The sequence below is a fragment of the Antennarius striatus genome, chromosome 22, assembly GCF_040054535.1.
Source record: "Antennarius striatus isolate MH-2024 chromosome 22, ASM4005453v1, whole genome shotgun sequence".
NCBI lineage: Eukaryota > Metazoa > Chordata > Actinopteri > Lophiiformes > Antennariidae > Antennarius > Antennarius striatus.
In genome coordinates this window covers 5,382,480-5,404,378 of record NC_090797.1, presented here as the reverse complement: position 1 = coordinate 5,404,378, position 21,899 = coordinate 5,382,480, and the positions used below count along the sequence as shown (strand labels likewise).

General features: G+C 39.8%; 1 protein-coding gene across 5 annotated transcripts in view; it reads right to left on the bottom strand.

The window, feature by feature from the left end:
- Positions 1-217: 217 nt before the first annotated feature.
- iqsec3a (IQ motif and Sec7 domain ArfGEF 3a) overlaps positions 218-21,899 on the bottom strand; it is a 74,482-nt gene continuing 52,800 nt past the window's right edge. The window contains exons 6-14 of one of the 5 annotated variants that reach the window (XM_068306747.1): positions 19,739-19,861; positions 14,451-14,617; positions 11,920-12,059; positions 8,876-9,001; positions 7,520-7,619; positions 6,956-7,114; positions 5,392-5,484; positions 4,644-4,687; positions 218-954 (exon numbers count right to left, since the gene is read on the bottom strand). In XM_068306747.1, the coding sequence (XP_068162848.1) occupies positions 400-954; positions 4,644-4,687; positions 5,392-5,484; positions 6,956-7,114; positions 7,520-7,619; positions 8,876-9,001; positions 11,920-12,059; positions 14,451-14,617; positions 19,739-19,861 (1,507 nt within the window). In that variant the 3' untranslated portion in view covers positions 218-399. Of the gene's footprint in view, positions 955-2,815; positions 4,688-5,391; positions 5,485-6,955; positions 7,115-7,519; positions 7,620-8,875; positions 9,002-11,919; positions 12,060-14,450; positions 14,618-19,738; positions 19,862-21,899 lie in introns of those variants that run through there. The other 4 variants (XM_068306749.1, XM_068306751.1, XM_068306748.1 and 1 more) reach the window with 4 other exon arrangements.

Here is a 21,899-nt window from a genome sequence, read left to right as displayed (position 1 = left end):
GGTGTATCCGTTCATCACGGTCCAAAAAGGTTTGAAGACGGTGAACACAGGAACTGTGAGTGGATTCATCCAGAAACTAAATATCATTGTTGTCTCTATCAAGAGTTAAAACTGACAAAAAGTTATAGAAATCTGTTAAAACTACATAATATTTCAAAATACATGTGGAATCAAGTAAAACTTTATATATATTTATATATATGCACTTCATCTCTCCACTCATTTTTTAAAACCTTGACTTTTCTTTATTTTTTTCCTTAAATATATGCATATAAGTGAGATTTCATTTTTCATTATAGCTCTTTTATGTATATACTGTATGTATATTATGTACTTTTAAATAGCTAGAGGAAGGGTGAGTGTGTGCGCGTGTCGGAGAAAGAATGCGAATTAAATTATTTACACCATGCTCCGAGAGCCGCTTGGGGTCCGGTGTAGACTGAGGCGGGGGTCCGGGGGTATATACTGGTGTGGGTGGTTGTAAGGCGGAGGTGGAGGAGGCAGCGGGGGCTGGTGGGTATCATTGCCGTGGCATCCATCGGGCGAGCGCACCGGGGTGGACATTGCCGACTGACTGAGCTGGTGGTGGCTATGGTGGTGATGCTGGTAGTGATGGTGGGTGGGGGTTTGGCTGAGGAAGGCCTCCACGCGACCTTGGCCGCTGTTGTCGAGCATGATGACCTTAACGATCTGTTGACACTGGATGAGAGTTTCGGGTCGCAGGTCGGCCACGCTGACGGCGGGCTGGGGGTGCTGCTGCTGGAGGTGGAGGTGGTGGGCGGGGGTGCTTGCTGCTGACTGCAACTGCAGATGCTGAGGTGGAGGCTCTGGCCCCTGGGTCAACGCCTGCCGGAAAAACGGCTCTCCCTGGTGGTTAGGAAGGGCCACGTTCTCGGGACTCCGAGCCGTGCTGCTGCTGACCTGGTACGTCTGAAGCCTGTTGTGAATTGACACCTAGTTTAGAAAACAGCCAAGAGAACAGCATCAAATGTTATAAAACTGGTTCCTCCTCTACAATCCATCAAGCCCTCTTTTTTAAATTTCTTTTTGTGTTTTTTTTTTGTATTTTGGGGTGGGTGGTGGTGGTGGTGGTGAAGGCACATCACACACACACACACACAGAGGGCATGCGTGGGGGCCTAGGTGTTGGGAGCCAGTGGAGGTGTAAAAATCATTGTGACTAGTGCACACTCCCCTCCTTCCACCCCTACAGGTTCTGGGAACAGCGTGGATGCTGGGAACACCACTGTGTGACTGGGGTCAGGAGGAGGACAGCAGAGGGGGGAAATGGGACTAAGAAATTTGGTGTGACGCTAACAGAAGGGGCCTTGGTGGTTCCAAAGGGGACACTGAGGTGTCCTTGTGTCTCCTTTCCAAACCACAGTGTGGCTTTATGGGAACAAGTGGACACGAGGGGATTTTGACCAAAACAGAGACGTAGATCATACGTGGAAGAGGGAGAGGTGGAAGAAGAGGAGGAGAGGAGGTGACTGGCAACCACAGACGACCACAGGCAACACTCATCAAAATGCAAACTTCCATATGTCACAGTTATCTTAGCTGAACTCATCTCATCTTACATTATCTTAGCTTGGCTTAAATTAGCTTATTTTATTCTTACAGAATGCCTAATTTGAACAAAAATATATCAAATCCATATAATAAGGCCAATCTGAAGTGCAAATTATGTGTCGTGACTAGATATTATAAGCACTAAGCAATCATACAACCACAGCACTGCTATTTTAACATTTGTCTGAGGCAAACGACTATGAGTAACGTGATGTTAGTCACCTCAAACGATGCTGGTGGTGAATATAACAATCCATTCATCAATCCATTCATCAATCTATACATTTTGTAAAACTATTTGTGCTTTGTAAAGCGTATCCTAGCTGTCATCGGAGGGAGAACCTTACATCCAGAATGAAATCTTTCTATTTGGGGTTGCTGAAGTATCTTCTACTCAAAAGAATTTAGATTAAATTTAATTGTAAACTTTATTGTAAATGTGTCAATCAGGATAAAGTTTTGTGCTAAAACCCCTCAAAATGACGTTTGTGTGAATGAGGTCAACAGTAATTCACCTGAAATATAATAGACCTCTAATGTGAAGTATTTGAGGTGAGAGAGGGCTTACAGCAGTGTTTTGCAATTCTCTTAGGGGAGCTGATGTAACTCTTGTGTGAAAGAAGTCCATTAACATTTGCTCCCATTCAGTCTGCCAACCACTATTTCTCTTTGACGACTTTAGTACATGCTATACTTAGAGTACTGTATCAATGCGCTCTGAAGGACCTAGAATAAAGAATGGAGGATTTCTCTGACTTTGAGGTGCCTTTTAAAAGTTTGATTTCTGAGTAGACAGGAGTTTGATGCAAAGATAACCAAAAGGATTTTGTTGCTGGGTTAGGGAAGTCATTCCAAACATTGGCTGTTACATTATGCTCTTTCATACTGAAAGTGAATAATTACTGGTCTCATAATGGCTGTCAACAGATGCGTATAATATGAAATTTTAGTAGAAGCTTTGTGAAAGTCGGACTTTTATAACACCGATGGCTGTGAATAATCAAATACTGAAATATATATGAATACGAAAAATAGCATAGGATGCAAGTGCATCAAAGCACTTTTACGCAGTGAATTAATTATCTGACCTGGTATAGTGTTTTTGTTGATATTTTTTATTAGGCAATAGATAAAGTTAGTGATTCTAAGGCTTTATCAGCCACCAAAATGTTATGGATCAAAAGTTTAAGGTAGTAGTATACTCAAAATAAATTAGAATTAAATTAGAATTACTCAAGTTGAGCAAAAAAACAGTGTTCAAAAATTGAAAGCAATTCTTTTATTTTTACAAAAGTCAGTCTTCCTGTTGATCAATAAGCTGTGAATGGCGTGAGCGGATTACTCACAAAATTTTGTGCACATGAACAAGAGGTGATGGGTTTTAGGCCCTGTTACCATGACAACAGCTTTGGTGAAATGAAGGTTTTGCCTTTGTTTTTAAAAAGGATCCATATTCATTTATCAGTGTTGCATCCTGATGCACACAGATCTGCAAATGTAATTTGAAAATGCCGTAGTATTACCAGGCCAGTAATTGGCAGGGTCACTTTTTTATGGGAAACACTACATAATAGCACCCTTAATAAAGGTCTAGGCACTCTTTATGAGTTTGGTCCACTATGCCTTCTGTTCTCAAGGGTATACTTACAGAAACAGGACTTTGAGACGTGATGGAAACATGCATATTACACCCTTGACTATCTTTAGCCTGGAAACTTCAACTCAGACTAGCACATTGTTACTGGTCTAAATAAGGCTATAAAACCTCAACCGTTATCAGGTGCTGATAAAACGCTTAGTGCTGGATTCCGCCATCCCTATATCCGTGCCTCTCGTATGAGCAACATTCTCAGTTTGGCCCCTTCAGGTTTCCAAGATAAAAATGTGTATCGACAGCTAACAGCTCCTCATAAGCCACTGACATTTACTAGAGGATGCATGGTGAAGAGGAAGACGTCTGGTACAGGTAGCTCAGGCAACCATAAACACTGACCTGATGGTAGCTCTCTATTATCTGAACCAAAAAGTCTATTAAGTGAGAAAGAGATAGCTTTTGTGCAGAAAATAAGCACATATTCTATCGCGATGGAAAAGAATAAGCGATTTTATGTCTTTCAGAGTCTCTTGTGAAGCAATGAATGCACAGTTGTTCTGCAGTAATTGTCATTCTACAAGCATTTACAGCTCTGAAAATGAAATGGCTCTGAAGCCTTTCAGTGCAGGTTTAATTACGGCAGCTCCAACTGGCACCTGATTTGAGATTTATAGCCTAACAAGGTGTACCAGCGAGCAGAGAGGAATTTAAACAGCCACTGAATGTCAAATCCACCTTGTGTATTTGGCTTTTCACTTGAGCCCTCGACTCCACTGCGACAGCAAACACTGGGAAAGGTCATCTGATGTCTCCACAATGGTAATTGCAAAGCCTCATGGGTACTGTAGTTCAGCTTGCTCTCTTCCTTGCCTGAAATGTTCACACGACAAGTTTCCCCCTGGAGGTCTCTAAAGGGTTGAGGAGGTGGCGACTGCGGGTCAAATGAGTGTTAAATTTATCCGCCTGGACGTTACTGTGTTAATTAAGGTCTCGGCACTGAATGTAGTCACGCAGACACACAAGAACGTAATTTATGCATTCCCTACACATCCTCAGCAACTGTTATCGGGAGGAGGAATATATTTCTGTTTGAGCTTGCAAAACTAATTAACAACAATAATTTTTTTAGGCTTACAGATGATGATGATGATGATGATGATTTGTAAACCTGAGTTTGATGGACTTTCTGTGGATGGAAGCTGCTCTGAGACCTGTGATTTTTATGAATTCCCCCAAAACACCATCTTTGCACAATAAGAGAATCCGTTTTATCTAATATTTAGGTTGATCGGTCAGACGCCTGCAGCGACGCTTCATCCTGCAACACTCAATCTCTCACTCACTCACTCACTTCTGCTCGATATCTCTAGCCCTAAAGATATGACTGGTCCTAGCATTTCATCCTAACCTACCCTGCATGACATACTGCACTGACTTACCTATTGATTGGCACATGGCTCTGTCGCTACGTACTTACCTCTACTGCGTTGTGTCCTTTTCTGTCATCTATCTCCTGATTCCCTGCAGAGAAGAAAACATGGAGGGAAAGAGACAAAAGTGACAGCAAAATAACAGAAATATCTTCTTTATGTTTGCAGGAGCAAAAAAATATTACTTTGTTTCAGGATAAACACAAGACATTTGACATTTGTGAATGAATATTAATATACCTCGTAAAGTGGCAATTTGGTTTGAAGTATCTATTTGCATTCTTTCCTGCTAGCTATTTTTTTTATTAACTGGACTTTCCAAGATAATGAAGTGATTAAATTGATGTATTTTGGGAGCACTGTTAAAATTATAATACTGTTATTAAAAAATTATTAGAATCAAGTTTCTGAGAAATCTTCGGCTAAGTCTAGTGATTGTACTCTTCTTTGTACTTGAGAATCCCAATTATAATCTTCTCTGAAATGTTTCCTACTTTATAAAACGGGAGGATTAAAACCAACAAAAAATGTGTTCCTTCATGTTGCTTTTCTATGAGTACCACCTACTGATGAGGATGCTGACATTTTCTTAGCATGGTTTGATGATTAAGCGCAACAATTTACAATTATAGCACAAATCTCAACTAATCAAATATCCATGTTTGAAGTATAATATGTGCATTCCAACTGATTGGTTGATAAAAACAATAATCTGTCAACAGCAGGTAAATTGACACTATTGAGAGTGAGGGCTCTGTGGTGGGTTTTAGAATTAAAAAGCAGTCGATCACACACCTGATGGGGAGCCTTGTTTGCCACGCAGCTCTAGCTGTGTGCCGTTGTTCTTGACTGAGTGAGTCTTGGCCCCCTGCTGCTTTTCCAGCTCCCCTGCCAAGAGCAAAAAGACGATCATCATAATCACCACAGCGGATCAAAATAGAGACACGGTTAGTCGGTATTCCTTGTTGATTTATGAAATCTAAAATAAAATGTTTATAATATTCTGGATTTTGTGTAATATATCAGACATGCATCCTCTCTGAGTTCAAAAGCTCAACTCTCCATCTTTGTAATTAAAAATCACACTTCAAGGTAATTGCATGTCATATCCAATCATGATGACTAAATATTGTTTCAACAGCACACTGCATTCTGATGCTGATGCCGAGCCTCAAAGCTGCAGATAATTTTTCTGTTTGAATAAATACAGATAGTTATGTGCTGGTTTATTCCCAGCTGAGAGTGAGTGTTGGGCTGAATTAAAATAAAATCTTGATCATATTAAACATTTGGACACTAGCTCATCCAGATAAAAACAAATTTTTGGGAAAACCCAAACATGAGTGAGCCAGCCTCAGGCATGTTTACTAATGTGCCAGCAAAATTAAGACATGGGGTTTGTGGAAGTGCAAGTAATCAATCTCACCCTAAAATTTGTTCTGATATCATCTGGGGGCTGTTTTTGTGTTTTGCACTTCATGGACTTGTATTCTATGGTTTGGTGCACAGACGCGGTCTCCAGCTCTGTTTTATAAAGGGAAGCAACTTCCTTCTGACAACATGTGACTGTCTGCACACTGAGGGCTGCTGGCCCTTCCACTCTGTGATGGGTGATGCAGTTGTGTCAAATCCCAGCAGGGAGACTCTCTTTGATGCCCACTGGCAGCAGCCAAACTCTGGATACTACCATATGTGTCTAAGTACGTGCGTGTGTTATTGTCTGGAGAATTTCGTATGCACAAGGGCCAACTCAGATGCCTGGCTGCATTTGGATACACTGGCCTCTTTTCACCTCCGGTTTGTTGCCGTCCTGCAGCCTGTTTGAGCTGCAGTGCACAAAAAGGAAACTAAATGGAAAAGTCATTCTGCACCTCTGCAAATAGAAACAGGATGCTATCTATGAGTTGACAAATAATACAAAACAAAGGAAGGCTTTTGACTAATGTTTCTGACACAACTGTAGTCACCAACTTCCCATGAGATGATTAAGTCTTTCCAAAAAATACTCTTTTTTTTGCAATGTTCATTATCATAGGAGGAATGGACCAAAGCCTGATGGACACAAGTCAAACATTAAAGCATGTAGCCACAAGACTTGCAAACTACAGCATTTGCAATTTCTTTAATATTCTTTACCAAACATATTCTTATGATTTTCCTCCAGTCATTTTGTTTCATTGTGCTATAAAAACTCCTGCTTTATCAGAGATAACGGGGTATGGAAGGTCCCAGAAGGCACGGACAATCGTGAAAGCAAAAATGTGCGATATGGGCTTAAGCATTTATGTGAACATTCCTTTATAGTGTTATCACAGGGGGAAAAACACACACACAAACACACACATAAACACACACTCACACTCGATGCGTATCTGTTCCATCTCTGACACCTCTGCGATGGATTCTTTGAGGTCTTCTAGAAACTTGAGCAGCTCCTCGGCACTTTGGGCACAGAAGTTAAGTACCTGCTTCTTGTCTGAACCAAATGGTGAGAGGATGGTAATGCCATGAGGATAGTCTGAGAAACATAACATAAAAAGAGAGACATTGTAGGAACGGTTTGCAAGGTATTTCTCAGGGTAGGGTGTGAAAATGACTTGAATTGGGAATCAGTTCTCTTGACTTGTTTTTCTTTTGCAGATATTTTTTAGAAAACTACCTAGTTAATTAGTTCAAAAATTCTTGAATTTTTCTCAGCAGGCTTAAATAAATAATGAATAAATTTCAAAAATGCGCAATTAATGTGTGTAAAGTATGCAGAGTGGCAAAGGTAACAGCGAAGAAAAAGATTTCAAATACGTTTCAGATTTTTTCTTTATCACATCTTTGGCGTAAATTTCTATTTTTTTCTTCCATTTCAAAGCATTGTTTGTTATATGTGTTTCATTATTTTCATGCCTGCGGTGAAGGCACCGTGACCTACATTCATTTTCAAACAGATGAAACTGCATGCCAAGTAGGCCCATTGCTTTGCAGAAAGTGTACGCTGCAGAACTCTTCTTCTTTGGACAAAGCTTCAAGATCTGTAGATCAGGAGGACACAGTGAGAAACGAGGATTATAGTTGCAATTTTGAACAACAGGGAAGCTCATTAAATACTTCAGTTTGGTGCTCGGAGTGCTTGAAATGTGTTTGATTGTTGCTTTGATTTTAAGTATCCTATCTGTGATGTGGAAAGAAGAAAGAACAAACTATTTGATAATCTGAAAAATATTAAAAGGGCAGATGGAGTCGATATTCAATGTAGACAACATTCTTCAAAGTGTTTCCGACTGCACCGGAGCTTTAATTTGTCTGAAAAACACGCTTTTATTAGGATGTATTAGAGACGGTATTCTTTTACTAAATGACCTTCAATGGAGAATGATGAAGTAAATGTGTTTTGGTATCGTTACTGTGGGCCATAATTTAGCAGGTGAGCCGTATTAAACCAATACATCACATTGGCACTTCAACCACTCCTAGGCGTGTTCAAGCTTTTAGAACAGAGGCTAAATTCAAAGTGATGTCCCCATCACTTTAATTTCGCACTAAAATCTTTCACAGACTATTTCAAACCTGTCAAGAGAAATTATCTCACTGGAGTATATCACACTGCTAACTTTTTAGTACCAAATGAGCAGAATTTCAGCGCGATGTAGGAGGGTAACTTCTTGCGTGTCTTTCTTGAAAATCCACCTTTTAACCTCCCTTTCCTGCAGCTACAAATGACTTTTTTAGTGTTAACAGAAAAATAGTAAGAGCAGGGGGAATGGCCATGCTGCTGTTTTTTTATTTTTTTATTTTTGTAAGAATGAGAATATTTGACATCAAGTGGTTAAACATTCTGGATATGTGGCTCCTGTGTGACTCCTACTGTGCACATTAATTATGCTCAACAATAAACCTTTGATAGTTCTCCTCTCTGCATGACTTTGGACCAAATGAACGACTTATCTGTGCAGTGGGACCTGTGAAACCCATCTTTATTAACTGGTCCTTAAAACTGCTCTGCAGGGGAAAGATCTTTGCTTGTTCAGTGCAACACTGTGTTTGCTGCACTCTGTTATTAAAAGAAATGGGTTATGAAATGACATAAAAGGAAGAGAGGGAGCTCACAGTGGTGAAGTAGGTGATGGTGCATTGCAGCTGTCACAACAAAATAAGCAGCTTTAGAGATTGGGCCGTGTGCTGAAGAACCTGCTATTAAAAGGGTCATGACGAAGAACTAGTACACATGTAAACAACGTACGACGAATCTGAACCATCGCACTGACGCTCCCTTTTTCTGTATTCTCACCACAATGAGATCGTTGAAGAGGAAGACTTCTCTCTGGTGCGCCGCCTGTTTTTGGGCCTTATTGACATCTGTCACCTCAAAAAGTCGACTACAGCACACCAGTCTCCTGTGAGGGACGGAAAGAACCTGCAGAGAAACAAGGCATTTGGTCATAAAAGGAGAGCTTCAAACAAAGATGAAGTGACTGGGAGGCATCAGTAAGACTTAAAAGACCAAATGAAGTGAGGAAGAGAAAGTGGGAGCAGCTTAATATATTGGCTGGGGTTAAAAGGTGAGATGAAAGTATTAGAAAGGAAAGCCCATTACCCACAGAATGCTGAAGCAAATTAATGACAGTAAAAAGGCCCTGAGAGTGTTTTAACAGATAAGATTCAGTGTTATTTCAAGGTTATCCAAATATTAATTCTCACCTTACATGAAATGTGGAAATAAACTGAGGTTTACAGTAAAAAGTCTTAGTTATGCTAAGATGTCATTTCTGAAGTGAAAAATTTCCCATATGACTTTTTCTTTTGATATCTTACCTATGATGATGCACACTAACATTTTGCCAGAAGCATGATCGTTTTGTTTACTTATAGAGGGAAGATGGGTAGATATAAATACTCATCCATGTTTCCAGGTATCTACTTTACAATTTTCTATGTAATATTAAAATGAACTTATCAATAGATACTCAACTGTACAGCTCTTTAATTTTCCAGCTTATCTCCCTTGAAAGCTTCCAGCTGTGGTCAAAAACAACACTTATACTGTTATCTTTGACATAAGATGAAATTGAATTAGCAAAGGTGACGATAACGCCTCATTGCAAAGTATTTCTTCTTTTTCAACATGCTACAGCTGTCTCCCCCGGGGAACCTCTCCTCTTGGACTTAAGTTCTTCTCAGTATTTGAGAAGATTAAAAGAAAAGGGCTTGTGCCTTTGGAGACCGATCTAATCGTGTTCTCCTTTCTCTCTGACATGTCTTGTCCAGCAATACGTTGTACCGATATCCAAACAGTAGCAGGAACAAACGTCAGTCGATGCACAGTCGATCCCCTCTTCATGATAAAGAACAAAGATTCACAGCTTCTCCTTTTCTTCTCACTATGCAATCCAATTTCCATTTCCTGCATTGTTTCTTGCAATGTAGTGATAACACACAGAGCTTCTGCTTCTTGCTCCCTCATCACTGCAGGGTACACAGACTTGCGTCCAGCTGGCCACAGCCAGTCTGCTTTCTTATTACACTGTCAGAAACATGTAAAGACATCATTAGCTTGAAAATGCCTCTTGCTTATTCCAGAAAATTACAATCCATTCCTTGGCAGTGTTGCTAAGAAGCAGCGTGACAGGCAAGTGTTTAGTCATCTGTGAACAAATTAACTCTGTGTCTGAAGAAAATGGATTGCGCAAATGTTATCCATAGCAAATATTTATGTGAAAAGAGTTATATTCCTTTCATCAAATAATTTACACCCAGTAAACTGTTATTATGGAGATATATTCAATGGATTCTCAATTGGGATATTACCTCATTATTATAAAATACTGGGACTGGGACTCCGATAGATAAATGAAGGAAACTTGAAATCTGTTTGGGGCTGACAGCACCCATGGGACAGAAATAGACACTTTCTGTCACAGTAATCGATCATTGTTTTGGAGATGACAACGCTGCTTCTGTCATCCTGTGGCCACTCATCCATCACTGACACACTTAAAAGGCAAAAGCCATTAAAAAAAAAAAAGGCAGCAATCCTTTCAATGTCAGAACTCTAATGACACTCTGAACCTTAACTGGACGCAATGGAGATTAAACTTTAAAGCTAATTAAATGTGAATAAAATGGAAAATGTTTTCAAAACTCGGTTCCTTTAGTCGATGGGCGAGGGGCAGTGTGCGACCAGGTGATCTACAAGATTCTACAGTATCGTGAATGCTCAAAGGTATAGCTCATCAAATGTTTACAGTGTGTTAATTCAGCATGCTGGTAGCATTAGCAAATGTTAATTTGCACAAAGTACTGGCATACCACCATCCAAGTTACCTATTAAAAATATCTTTGTAAACTTGACATTGTAGCTAGAATTAAAAACGTAATAACTGAACTGAACTGAAAAAATATATATAACTGTAGTGGAGACAAAATATTTTCCATTTTTGAATTTCAATATCTATATGGAAGGAAAAAAACTCAACTTTGAACTATGTCATTATTAAGTCCTGGGTGCACTCATGCAATTCAAACTGATCTAAATGGACTATTGAAGCATTTTAAAACACCTTTCAGTAAAGAGTGAGCACAGTCAGCACCTTCCACAAGAATGGCTGTAATCAGTTTAGTTTAAAAGCTGCTTACAGCTACCGTAATAATCACAAGTTGGTGTTTTACGGTTTTCATCTCTGAAGTTGACTCTCAACCAAATCATTTTCGGTGTCAGGTTTGATTTGACCACTGTGCTTGTTCATTTGCACTGATCAAGCCATAACCTCAAACAGTTAAAAAGACTTGGATGATAGAGTTGGTTAATGACGTGTCTAGCTGGAGTAATGTCCTGAAGTAATGATCGGGCTACCGATGAGACATTTAATAGCTAATAAATGTGCTCTGTTAACGCTACTAAGGTGAGGTGATAGTGATAAGAGCATGAATAATGAGTGAATGACTTGGCATTGAGTTGGCAGAGAGTTCCAAAAATCATTCATGACTTTGTGTGACTAATCCTCCTCCTCCAAATTCCTAGAAAGACAAGTATAGTCAGCGCAAAAACCACAGTATGGATACACACATTGTGGAATGGGGATAATTCCTACAGTTGATGGAATATCATTGGCATGAGGTTTGGGAGCCCTCCACACAACGGATGAAATTAAACACCAAGATATTACCGTAATGGTAAATTATTGATGCATTATATGTCCCACGTCTCTTATTTGTGGATCCCATTTTAAAACTCACACTGGGTTTGCACAGCACCAATATTGCACACTGTATACAGTAAGGAACTCATATTTATTGTGGTTGAAGTTGCTGTTGATGGCATCTTTCTCCTCTTACCGTTTTCATGCCTACGATGGACTGCTCAACCTTGGACACGTAGGTGACGTGGTCTTCGTTGGAGCGCAGCTCCCTCAGTTGTATTCTTTCATAGATTCCGACCACCATGTCTCTGGGGATGTCCGCTCCATCATCCACGCCTATAAATGAAAGAAATAAGCCAATTACACTTGAGTAATTATAAATCATCTGGTTTATCTTCTCCGGCTTAAAAACTTGTAGAAATACAACACACATATACATATTGTGCCAAAATAGAAAGGCTGGGAAGAGGGAGGGGAATCAATATTCAGAGCAAAGAGTTATTTCACTGTTTACTCGTCTGTCCTTCTTTGACTTTCTGTCGTTCACAATCTCCATTAACTGATGATGATGACAGAAGACAGTGTGAGAGGAGGTTAATTGGCAAGTGAAAGGGTAACAGCCTGCTTCACTCTTAGAAGACTTTCTGTGCAATTCAATGCAGTAGCATTTTGGTGCAGGTAAAGCAGCCTGTCATTAGGCTGAAAGGATGCCCTCAACGCTCTCCGTTATGTCTACACAGCTGTATCGCACTGCGTGGTACGCTGAGTTCTCAATGGAGCAAGATGTGTTTGGGGAAAATGAAGCCGTCACCAGTGATTGCATTGACAGCGCGGCACCCTGGGACACTGCTGAGACATCACATTATGGAGTCACTGTCACATTAATAAGTTACATCTTTTTACTGAGGGTTTTTATTTATTTTTTTTGCAGCCTGTTCTCCCACTTTCATTGCACTCATCACGACTTCACTGCTTTTATTGTAGGCACGCACTGTGTTTCTGGCTGGAATGAAATCTCTTGACATTTAATGCAGACATTCACATCCCTGAAATGATTCGTCCTGATGATTTTATTGATATATAAATCAGTCAAAGGTTTTACTTAACCTGGGATTCATCCCATTTAGCAGATGGATTGTATTTCTTTTGAAGACATCCTTGGTCCCCATATACAGGAATAAATACTCCAAAGAACAACTTCCTGTCGTTCCAACATGATGTGTATACTTGTGTTTTAAGTGAAATGTCCCAATCCATGTATAATAACTTCAGGGATTCTTAACATTTGATGCAGCTCCATCATCTAGTGAGTTTTAGTGATATATGATTATGTCAGCACAAAACTGACCTGTCCACCAGCATCAGCTTTGCGTCTATATCTATTTGTTAAAAACTAAAATAAGATGGCATATCCAAAAAGTTTTTTTAAAAAAAGAAAGAAAAGAAAAAGAAATTTAAAAAAGCAATAATAGACTTTTTAAAACATGTTACTAATCACATGACATATTTGACTAATAGTGGAAGCTGGTTAATATTTTGTTTAATAGCTTTAACACTGACAGTCTGTTTTAATTGAGATGATGAATGTCCTATGTTCTGGATTAATATTGCTTGCTTGTGACTAATTGCATTTTACTTGTTTGAGTGAGCTATTCTGTCGGGGAGATGCAACCACAGAGAAAAGAGTAGGGAGAAACCAACAGAATATAAACAAGGAAAGACAGACGAATAAACAGACAAAATTATACTCTGAAACGAAACAGGAGAATGCATAGGGAAGACAGATAGAGGCATACAGTGAGTGGCATATTTTAATTAGCATAAGATGCAGAAATTGATTTTCCAACTTAATGTAATTGTAGGAGCAGTCTTCAGTCTGGATAAATCTATTAAAGTTGTTCTGCATCGACCTCAGCATTGTTTGATTGATTATGGAGGGGGGGCATATCTTTGATACCTCTGTCTCTCCCACAACACTCGGCGAATGAGCATCTGTTTGCATGTGGGAGACAAAAATCACAGATGCTCTCTCGCAGCGTGTATTATGGACCCACAATGCACAGCAGATTCCTCTAATTTCTCTCTACACCCAGTCATTTATATTTTAATTAGGCATGGTGGGAACTTTTTTCCATGTTGTGTAAGAGAGTAAAGAAAAACTAAAATCCACACGCTGTTCAATAATTATGGGATATTATGGGACCTTTCAGGGGTCTGACATGTTTCACATTTCTCAATAATTTTCTTTTTCTTTTTCATGGTCAAAACTGCAGAACAAAACATTCCCATCAGCTTCAGATGTAGTTTATATTTAATGCTAATAAGTCATTTCAGTAAACTATACAGTACCAAGATGCACTGAAATGGAAAAATCCATCCATCCATGCATCCATCCATCCATCCATCCATCCATGCACCCATCCATCCATCCATCCATTTTCTTGAAGATGAGACAACTGTAATCGTCTCGTCTTTAGTCGCTCTTCAGCCTTGCGGGCCATATGTGATGATGGAGCGTATCCCAGGGGTCTATGGGTGTTAGAAAGGGTACACCCTGGACGCGTCGCCAGCACATCGTGGGGCCATTTCAGCATGCATTATCTCCTAACCAGCTTTGAGTTACACTCTCCAAAACATCTCAGGTGACATAAGCATACATTTTCCCTTAATGACTGACCAACATTGTGCCAGTACCTTTAGAAGCAGCCTCAAAAAAGTGTCACTTACCTCTTAGATTGCGTATAAAGTCCTCCAGCATCATCTTGCGGTCAGGCTTGATGTTGGGGCTGTACATGTCTGTGTTGAGTAAGATGATGGCAAAGGCCAGGATAAAGATGGTGTCTGGGTTATGAAACTGCTGCACCACATCAGGGTTGCACATGCAGTACCGCTGACTGTGTGGAAAAAAAAAAAAGAGTAAACAACAATGGGGTCAAGTCCCACAAAAAAAAAGGTTTTGTGAAAGAGAAACAGGAAACAAATACTTATAACACAGGACAAACCAAAAAGCTGGAGGGTAGAAAAGATGGGAAAGAGAGGGATGAGCGTTAAACACTAAGAAAATGTCCTCTAAAGTGACAGAAAATGCAAGATGATAATCCTTTAGGGTGGAGAAAATACTGTAAAGGGATCTCTAGGGTGTATTTTCAGTGGAGAACAAAAAGTGATGACCCAGAAGCCTTTCAAAGGTAGAAAAACGGGGAAAGTCATCTTTAGCATTAGCCGCTTCAAAATCCCGCACAATATGGAACCATGAGGATAAACACGAGGAGAGAGATGAGTGAGAAACACGTAATGGACAGGTGTGAGGATTAACGGTGAGAACAGACACAGATAAAACATTGTCATTTGACACTAAAGGCCTCCTTTAGCAGAACATGCTTGTAAATTCCCCCACACAAGCCAAGCACGAGAGTGCCACACCAAAATAAGAGTTATGGCTTTAATTTAGCTTCATCTGAAGCTGCTTGCTGCTCCTCGGCAACACTGAACTTCAGTGCTAGTACTCTGCTGAAAAGGTGTCTGAGTATAAACACACTTTTGCTGGTTTGGATGATGATATGGATTACGCAGAATGGTGTGCAGATGCATGTGTTTGTGTTTTATCTTAGGTGAGTCCACGGATCTCTTAGAAACATTTAAACATTCTGAAACATTTATGGGCCCGGTTACTGGATTTATGCAGGTTGTTATCCTGCCAGGAAGAAGACATACGGAGCTTGAAATGAATGAAATCCTCTACTTCTGCACTTTTCTGCAAAAGAACATGATGGAGCCAAAGCTCATTTTGATATAGTTCCCCGGAAACTTGTCTGAATATATGAGATGGAGAATAGAAATGTCTCTGAATCATGTGCTTATGAAAACCAAAAGATTTGTAGACAGTTACTTTTGGATGTTCTGGTGTGCTTAAGAAAGAAGTGCCCAGAGGAGAGAGATAAATTGTTTGTCTGTGGTACATAGATCCTTCCTGCTTGTGGAATGAATAATACAAGAGCGCAACATCAGCAGTGAATGAGTGGAGACAAGCAACACAGAGAAAGTGGACAGCGAGAATGTTTGAATGTGTTCAGAATCTAAAGCAGATTTGAATTTTGTCACAGACTTCACCGTTTTAATGGCCGCCTTAAAGAGGCCACAATAGGAGAGGCTCAGACGAGATGTGTTCAGTGGTTGGTAATTTGCAGCCACATTGCTAGATGCCTAGAAGCTACATTCTGGACTTTTAAAACCTCCCATGACAACCAAAAGGGCAAACAAAAGCTTTAGAAGAAGTAAAATATGATGCTGGGGTTTCTTTCTGCTTTGGACTTTGCTGCTCAATGTAGAAATTGCCTTTCTTGCAGCTAACATCTGGATGATGAAAGTCTCTCGATTGTTATATATTTTGGTTTAAAAAGTATGTAAAGTAATATCACATTGTTATAATTTTTTTTTTTTAATTGCCAAAAAAACCCACTCAATCCGCAGAAAAAGAAAACATTCTTAGAAAAATTATATTTCTTCTATTAATAGCTTTGAACATGATCAGCTGTCAAATAAATTAGATTATTGGGGTAGTGGAATTTGATGAAGCAAATTACATTATGAGGTTTCTTTTTAAATGCCAAGATCTTGAAAAGCATAATAGTACATTTAATTTGCTACATTAATTTAGATATGAAAAAAGTGTTTACATATAATAATGTGAGCAATAGTGAGAAGAAGGAAAGGATTACCCAAATGTTTAGTACTGATAAGTTTTAGTTGATGCCCATGGGTTTAATGGAGAAAAAGAGAACCTCAAAGCTGAAGAAGTTAACCCAAAAGACACAAACAATCAGCAATCTGATTGAAATGTGGGAAAACGTAACGACAGCAGGAAGTGCAAAATATGTCCAATCAACTTTCAAAATAACACAAGAAATAACAAACTAAACCCAGAACCACGGCCCCTCTGACTCCCTGGTGTTCTCCTCATTCAAGCTACAGCCTATTTGTGTTTATGCACATTTGTAATAGTGTGAAAAATCACTGGACTGCACGTAAATGCTCATTCAAATGACAGCATCAGAAAACTGTGGTTAAGCAACAACCAATTACGCCATTGTCAGTTCTATAAATCCCATTATAGAGCAAAAATACAAAGCAGAGAAAAAAAATCTGTTTTCCCTGCTTTGTATTTTGCTCTTGCTTCGCATTTTCTGTGCAAAGTAATGTTAAAATGAAAGGCTAAAATGACACATTGTGCTGCTCCCCACTGAAACGGATTTGAATTTGACATTTTCTGCTGTTTTACACAACCAGCATCGCTTTTGATAAAAAATTTCTCAACATGGTGTGATCCCAAAGTCATTACGCACCACGTGGGTGGATTATGGTGCAGGATTACACATGTTGCATGATTTTCATATTAATCAATATGGGTGTCTCGATGCTACACTGTAATGTAGTCATGAAAATACAAATCTGCAGCATTGAGAGCTGGCTTATGTTTGCCCATTCATTAGCACACTGACGCAGCAGATACTGAGGCTGCTGGCTGCTTTTCACTTTTCCCTTTTTCGTCTACTGCTGCTTCAGAGAGAGAGAGAGAGAGAGGGAGAGGAGAGAGAGTTGAAGGCATATCAAACCCAGGAGCAGGGGAGGCAAGCACAGAGAGGCAATGGCAGTTATGCAACGCTGGTTATTTATAAATCTTCTTCCCTCTCTCCTTTTCCTCCCTTCCTCCCTTTTCCCACTCCGTGTCTTTTCACCCCTCTTGTCCTCCCCCTCACTCTTGTTCCTGATAATGCACAGAGCCAGCCTGATGGCCAAACAAACCCAGTTTCAGCCCACAGCCCACTCACTATGACAATGACGCCAATTTGCTCCTCATTGGGCAACTCGACAACTGTGACAGGTGGTTGTTACCCCGGAATGGTTATGGTAAACAATTAGGATTAACACACAGCGCAACATCTGCACTGAAATTGTCTATCTGTCCTAAATTATGTCCATAAATGGCATGGTGCCTACCTAATAAGACAGGGCTGCACTGTCAATATTTTGTGTGTGTGCCAGTGTCAAGATTATTTCATTATGTGAGTAATTAAATATTTATCAGTGGGAATAATTTGTCTGGTTTAGCGAGTTGGTCATTTGCAAACACTTGGCTACTAACTTTGCTAGATAGCAATGTAAGAAGAAGAAGGACAAAAATAAAGTGTGCAAAACAAATTTCAGCATTGGTAAAATATCTTCCAGGCAATGAAATCAAAAGTACATTTTTGGGGGATTAAACTACAGCGTAACTGCAGATTAAGGTACGCAGCTAAAAATATATATTTTGGCCAATCCAGAAGGGATCAAAGAGCAATTTGGGTACCTCAAGCCTGAGTATGTTACACCTCCTAATGTGAATTAATGCGCTGTAACACTGTTAGGAGATGAAGGAGCTTAAAGTGAAGCCAGCCAAGACAGACAAACAGGCTCTGATCGCCAACTACAAGACACGACTCATGGATAAAGTTTAATCACAACTACCTGTTAATTCCTGTTAGAAATAAACCACGTAATTATTTTTTGTTAGTCTAAACTGACATCTATGGTGTTTGTGTTCACATTAATTTACAGTTTCGTGATTTCCCCAATAAGAAATGTTAACAAATGGTTGAAGTGTGTGTCTCCTTCGTGCATGGTTGTCAATTTTACCTGATTAATTTCAATCCTATCAGATTGTCTTAACAAGTTTTTCCCATTATACTGCTCCAGCACAAAAAAAAATAGAAGCTTGAGCTGACATCTCACAAACGCAATCACAATTTCACATTTGTATGCCCTGAAAACTCATTATATGCATATTTCATGATCAAGAAAAAAAAAAAATGTGGCTTGGATCATAAAACACTCAAAGCTGAGTTTGGCCCAGAGCTTAATTCTTGAGCGACAGTACTTCATTTACATTTTTTAAACTTAAAAAGCAACATGTCAAAAGTTACTTTGCAATACAAAATAAATCACATCAGACAAACTTGGGATACTTTTCATAACCTACAACTACATGAATATTCATGTCCCTCACAGCAGCTGTTTCTGTCAAGCTTTATGTTCTCACACAGTTCGCAAACAGTTTGTGTTGAGGCAAACAACAAATTTGACACTCAAAATTCTTGGGAACATCAAGGCAGTGAATCCTTGATTGAGAACATATTGGTAGTGTGTATGTTTACTGTTTATAGTTTATGTTTATTAATTTTTTTTTCCAAAATGCCAAAGAAGATAGTCAATATCTAATCAAGCTGTTGCAAACTGCAGAATGAGAGGAATTATTAATCTTACCTTACACAACGATATATTACTAACATGTAAAGCTAGATTTTTAAAACATTTCCAAATACAAAATAATAAATTAAGACGTATATTCTCATCCATGGCAGTGACAGCAGATGCTAATCAACAGAGCTACTGTGTGGTGAGCAGCTCTGGTTGTTTCTCTTTGTTTTAAATTTCTATGGTGAATATACCATCCTCCTTTTGGCTTTTACAGTCTGGCTGGCAACTGCTGTCTATGGGATTACACACACCCTGGAGCAGTACTTCACTCTGCTCTGGACTAGATGGGCTGGGTGTCTACAGAGCCAAGACATTTAAAGTTGTGCCAACTCCTTCTCCAGCTCAGTGTGTTTGGAAGGTGAGTTTGTGCCCTACAGGCAGCAGACCTCACCATAGTGCAACAAAGCAAATACATACCAGTAGCTGCATGGAGGTATATATGAAGAAACAACAGGTCACCATCCACTGCACCAGCAACACTGCTAACCATTGCAAGAATAACACAAAAACGCAACCAGAGAAAACAGCCTTTGTGCTCAAAACTGTAAGCTCATAGTTAAGATTTCCCAATCAAAAGCTAACCCTGACCTGATCCCTGAGTCCCGAGCGTAAGGAAATAATAGGCAACCCAAATATTTGGAAATGGCAGCAAATGTGCTCAAGTGATAAAACCAGCAGTAATCTCACAAGATAAACCACAAGCAGCCACCGCATTTAATTACCTGAAGGCCTCGATAAGACGTTCCACCTTCTGGGCTTCTCCCTGGACACGAATGTGGGCCTGAAATTTCCTCAGTGCCTCGTCCAGCTCCATACCTGAGAAGTCCATCTCGTCCACCACACAGCTGTTAAAGGCGGAAGACCAGGGAAAGAGATATAGAAAGGGCAGCGGAAAGACAAAGATAAAATATATTTAAATGTCTGGCAAGTTTTGAGAATTATATCCTGATAGAAAGACTTCCTGGTCATGGCAGCACTCAGCCGATTCTGGGTATTAGCCATGTGCAGAGTCCAGGAACTAGCCCTGACCCTGCCACAACTGCTGTGAAGCACACATAGACACACTGACAATCCCTCTGAGCTGGAAATCCTCCTGTTACGTGACAACCGCAGCCTTGTGACTTTATTTAAAAGAGGGAAACATCTTTTCCAGCGAGTTCAGAAAGGAGCGGGACAGTAGAACTGATTCAGCGGTGAAACTAAGCAAACAGTTTGGACGTAAGTTTTAAAAGTTCTCCTCTCTTTGATCTGAGATGTCCAGTGGAGGTGGGGTTTGCTTCAAACCCATCCACAGCAGTTCGAAATGAAGTTGCCCTTTGATGGCCTGTTGACGGTTATGGTTGACACGATCAGACAGAATTACGCCGCTGATCTCTAAATTCTCATTTTACACTTCGTAACGTTGTCAAGACATTGACGTCGGCTTCAGATCTTTTCTTTTTGCTGTGCTGTAAGAAACACTCGGGTGCATGCGCTCAAGCACACGCGCGCACACACACACACACACACACACACACACAGACTACATGAAGATGGATTGCTGTGAACAAAGCAAGTTAATGAGGGGAGCATTTGACTGTGACACGTGCTGCTCCTGCAGAAAAGAGTCAGACTCTACATTGCCACCTGACACGGCATACAAGTACATAAGTGCAGTGAGTACAATGAACTATACAGTAGTACTACATCGCCACCATGAAGTTTTCACCTGCATAACTACTACTATTCTCCCCATGCTGTATATTTTCAAATATTTCTACCATCACTATCTGAACTACTACTAAATTCCTACTGTTAGTTTTATAACTACAACAAATACTACTTCAGCTGTTACAGTACTATCACTACTTTTATTGGACTCCCTGTTTTGAGCAATATTTAACCCTCCATGTAAAACTCCATTTAATCCATTTATTAATTTATTTTGGTGCAGGTTGTGGAGTGCCTTTCTGTAACTGTTTTGGGATCAGTGATAAGGACATTGAGGTCATTTTCTCTAAAAAAAAAATATTGTGAGAACACACACAAAATCAATATAAATGTCCAAAAACTTGTCCCAAAACTAACCAAAGCAGTTCGTAGTCATAAAACTGGTACTAATTGCATTGATATTAATAGTTAGAAGTTTGGTTGGGCATTATTATAATTTCATCAGTGATGCAACTTCAAAACTATTTTCAGCACAAGCCTGTCTTATCACCCGCCTCATGACTCAGGTTCTCCCCCCCGTCACCCATCTCTCTCTTCCTCCATGGCTGTCACTCCTTGTTTATGTAACGTCTGACAAGATGGTCTGTAGCCCAAGTAAATCAGCGTCCCCCTCCCCCTCCCATCTTTTCCTCATACTCATCCAAACACGAGAAAACACAAGTGCAGTGAACACACGTGTACGCTTTATTGATCTGTGTGCAGCATCTAGCAGGGAAATGGGCCTGCTTTCTGGATAAGAATTCCATTGTATATTTATATACACACACACACACACACACACGATGCAAATAAAACAGCTGGCTGGATGACACCACATTTTGAGCAGCCAATGAGTAGATGACAAGCTTAAAACAGATGTAATTTTTCCTGCGTAATGAGTGCACTACATTATCAGTAAATGAGTCCCCGGTGTGCCACTTTTCTTGGAACCCAAATCTATAACAACAACTTGGCTTAATTGACTTGAAACATTTTAACTAGTGTTGTTTATGCTCGAGGAAATGTGAGGAGAATAAAGAGAATTAGCTTTTTAAGTAGGATGTAGCTTGGGGAGTGCAGGACACGACACAAACGAAACACAAATATTGACCTGCATGCACTCATACCCTTTGTAAATATTCAGCACATTAAATCCCCACGAGTGAGATTCACATCAGACCGCAATCCATCTCC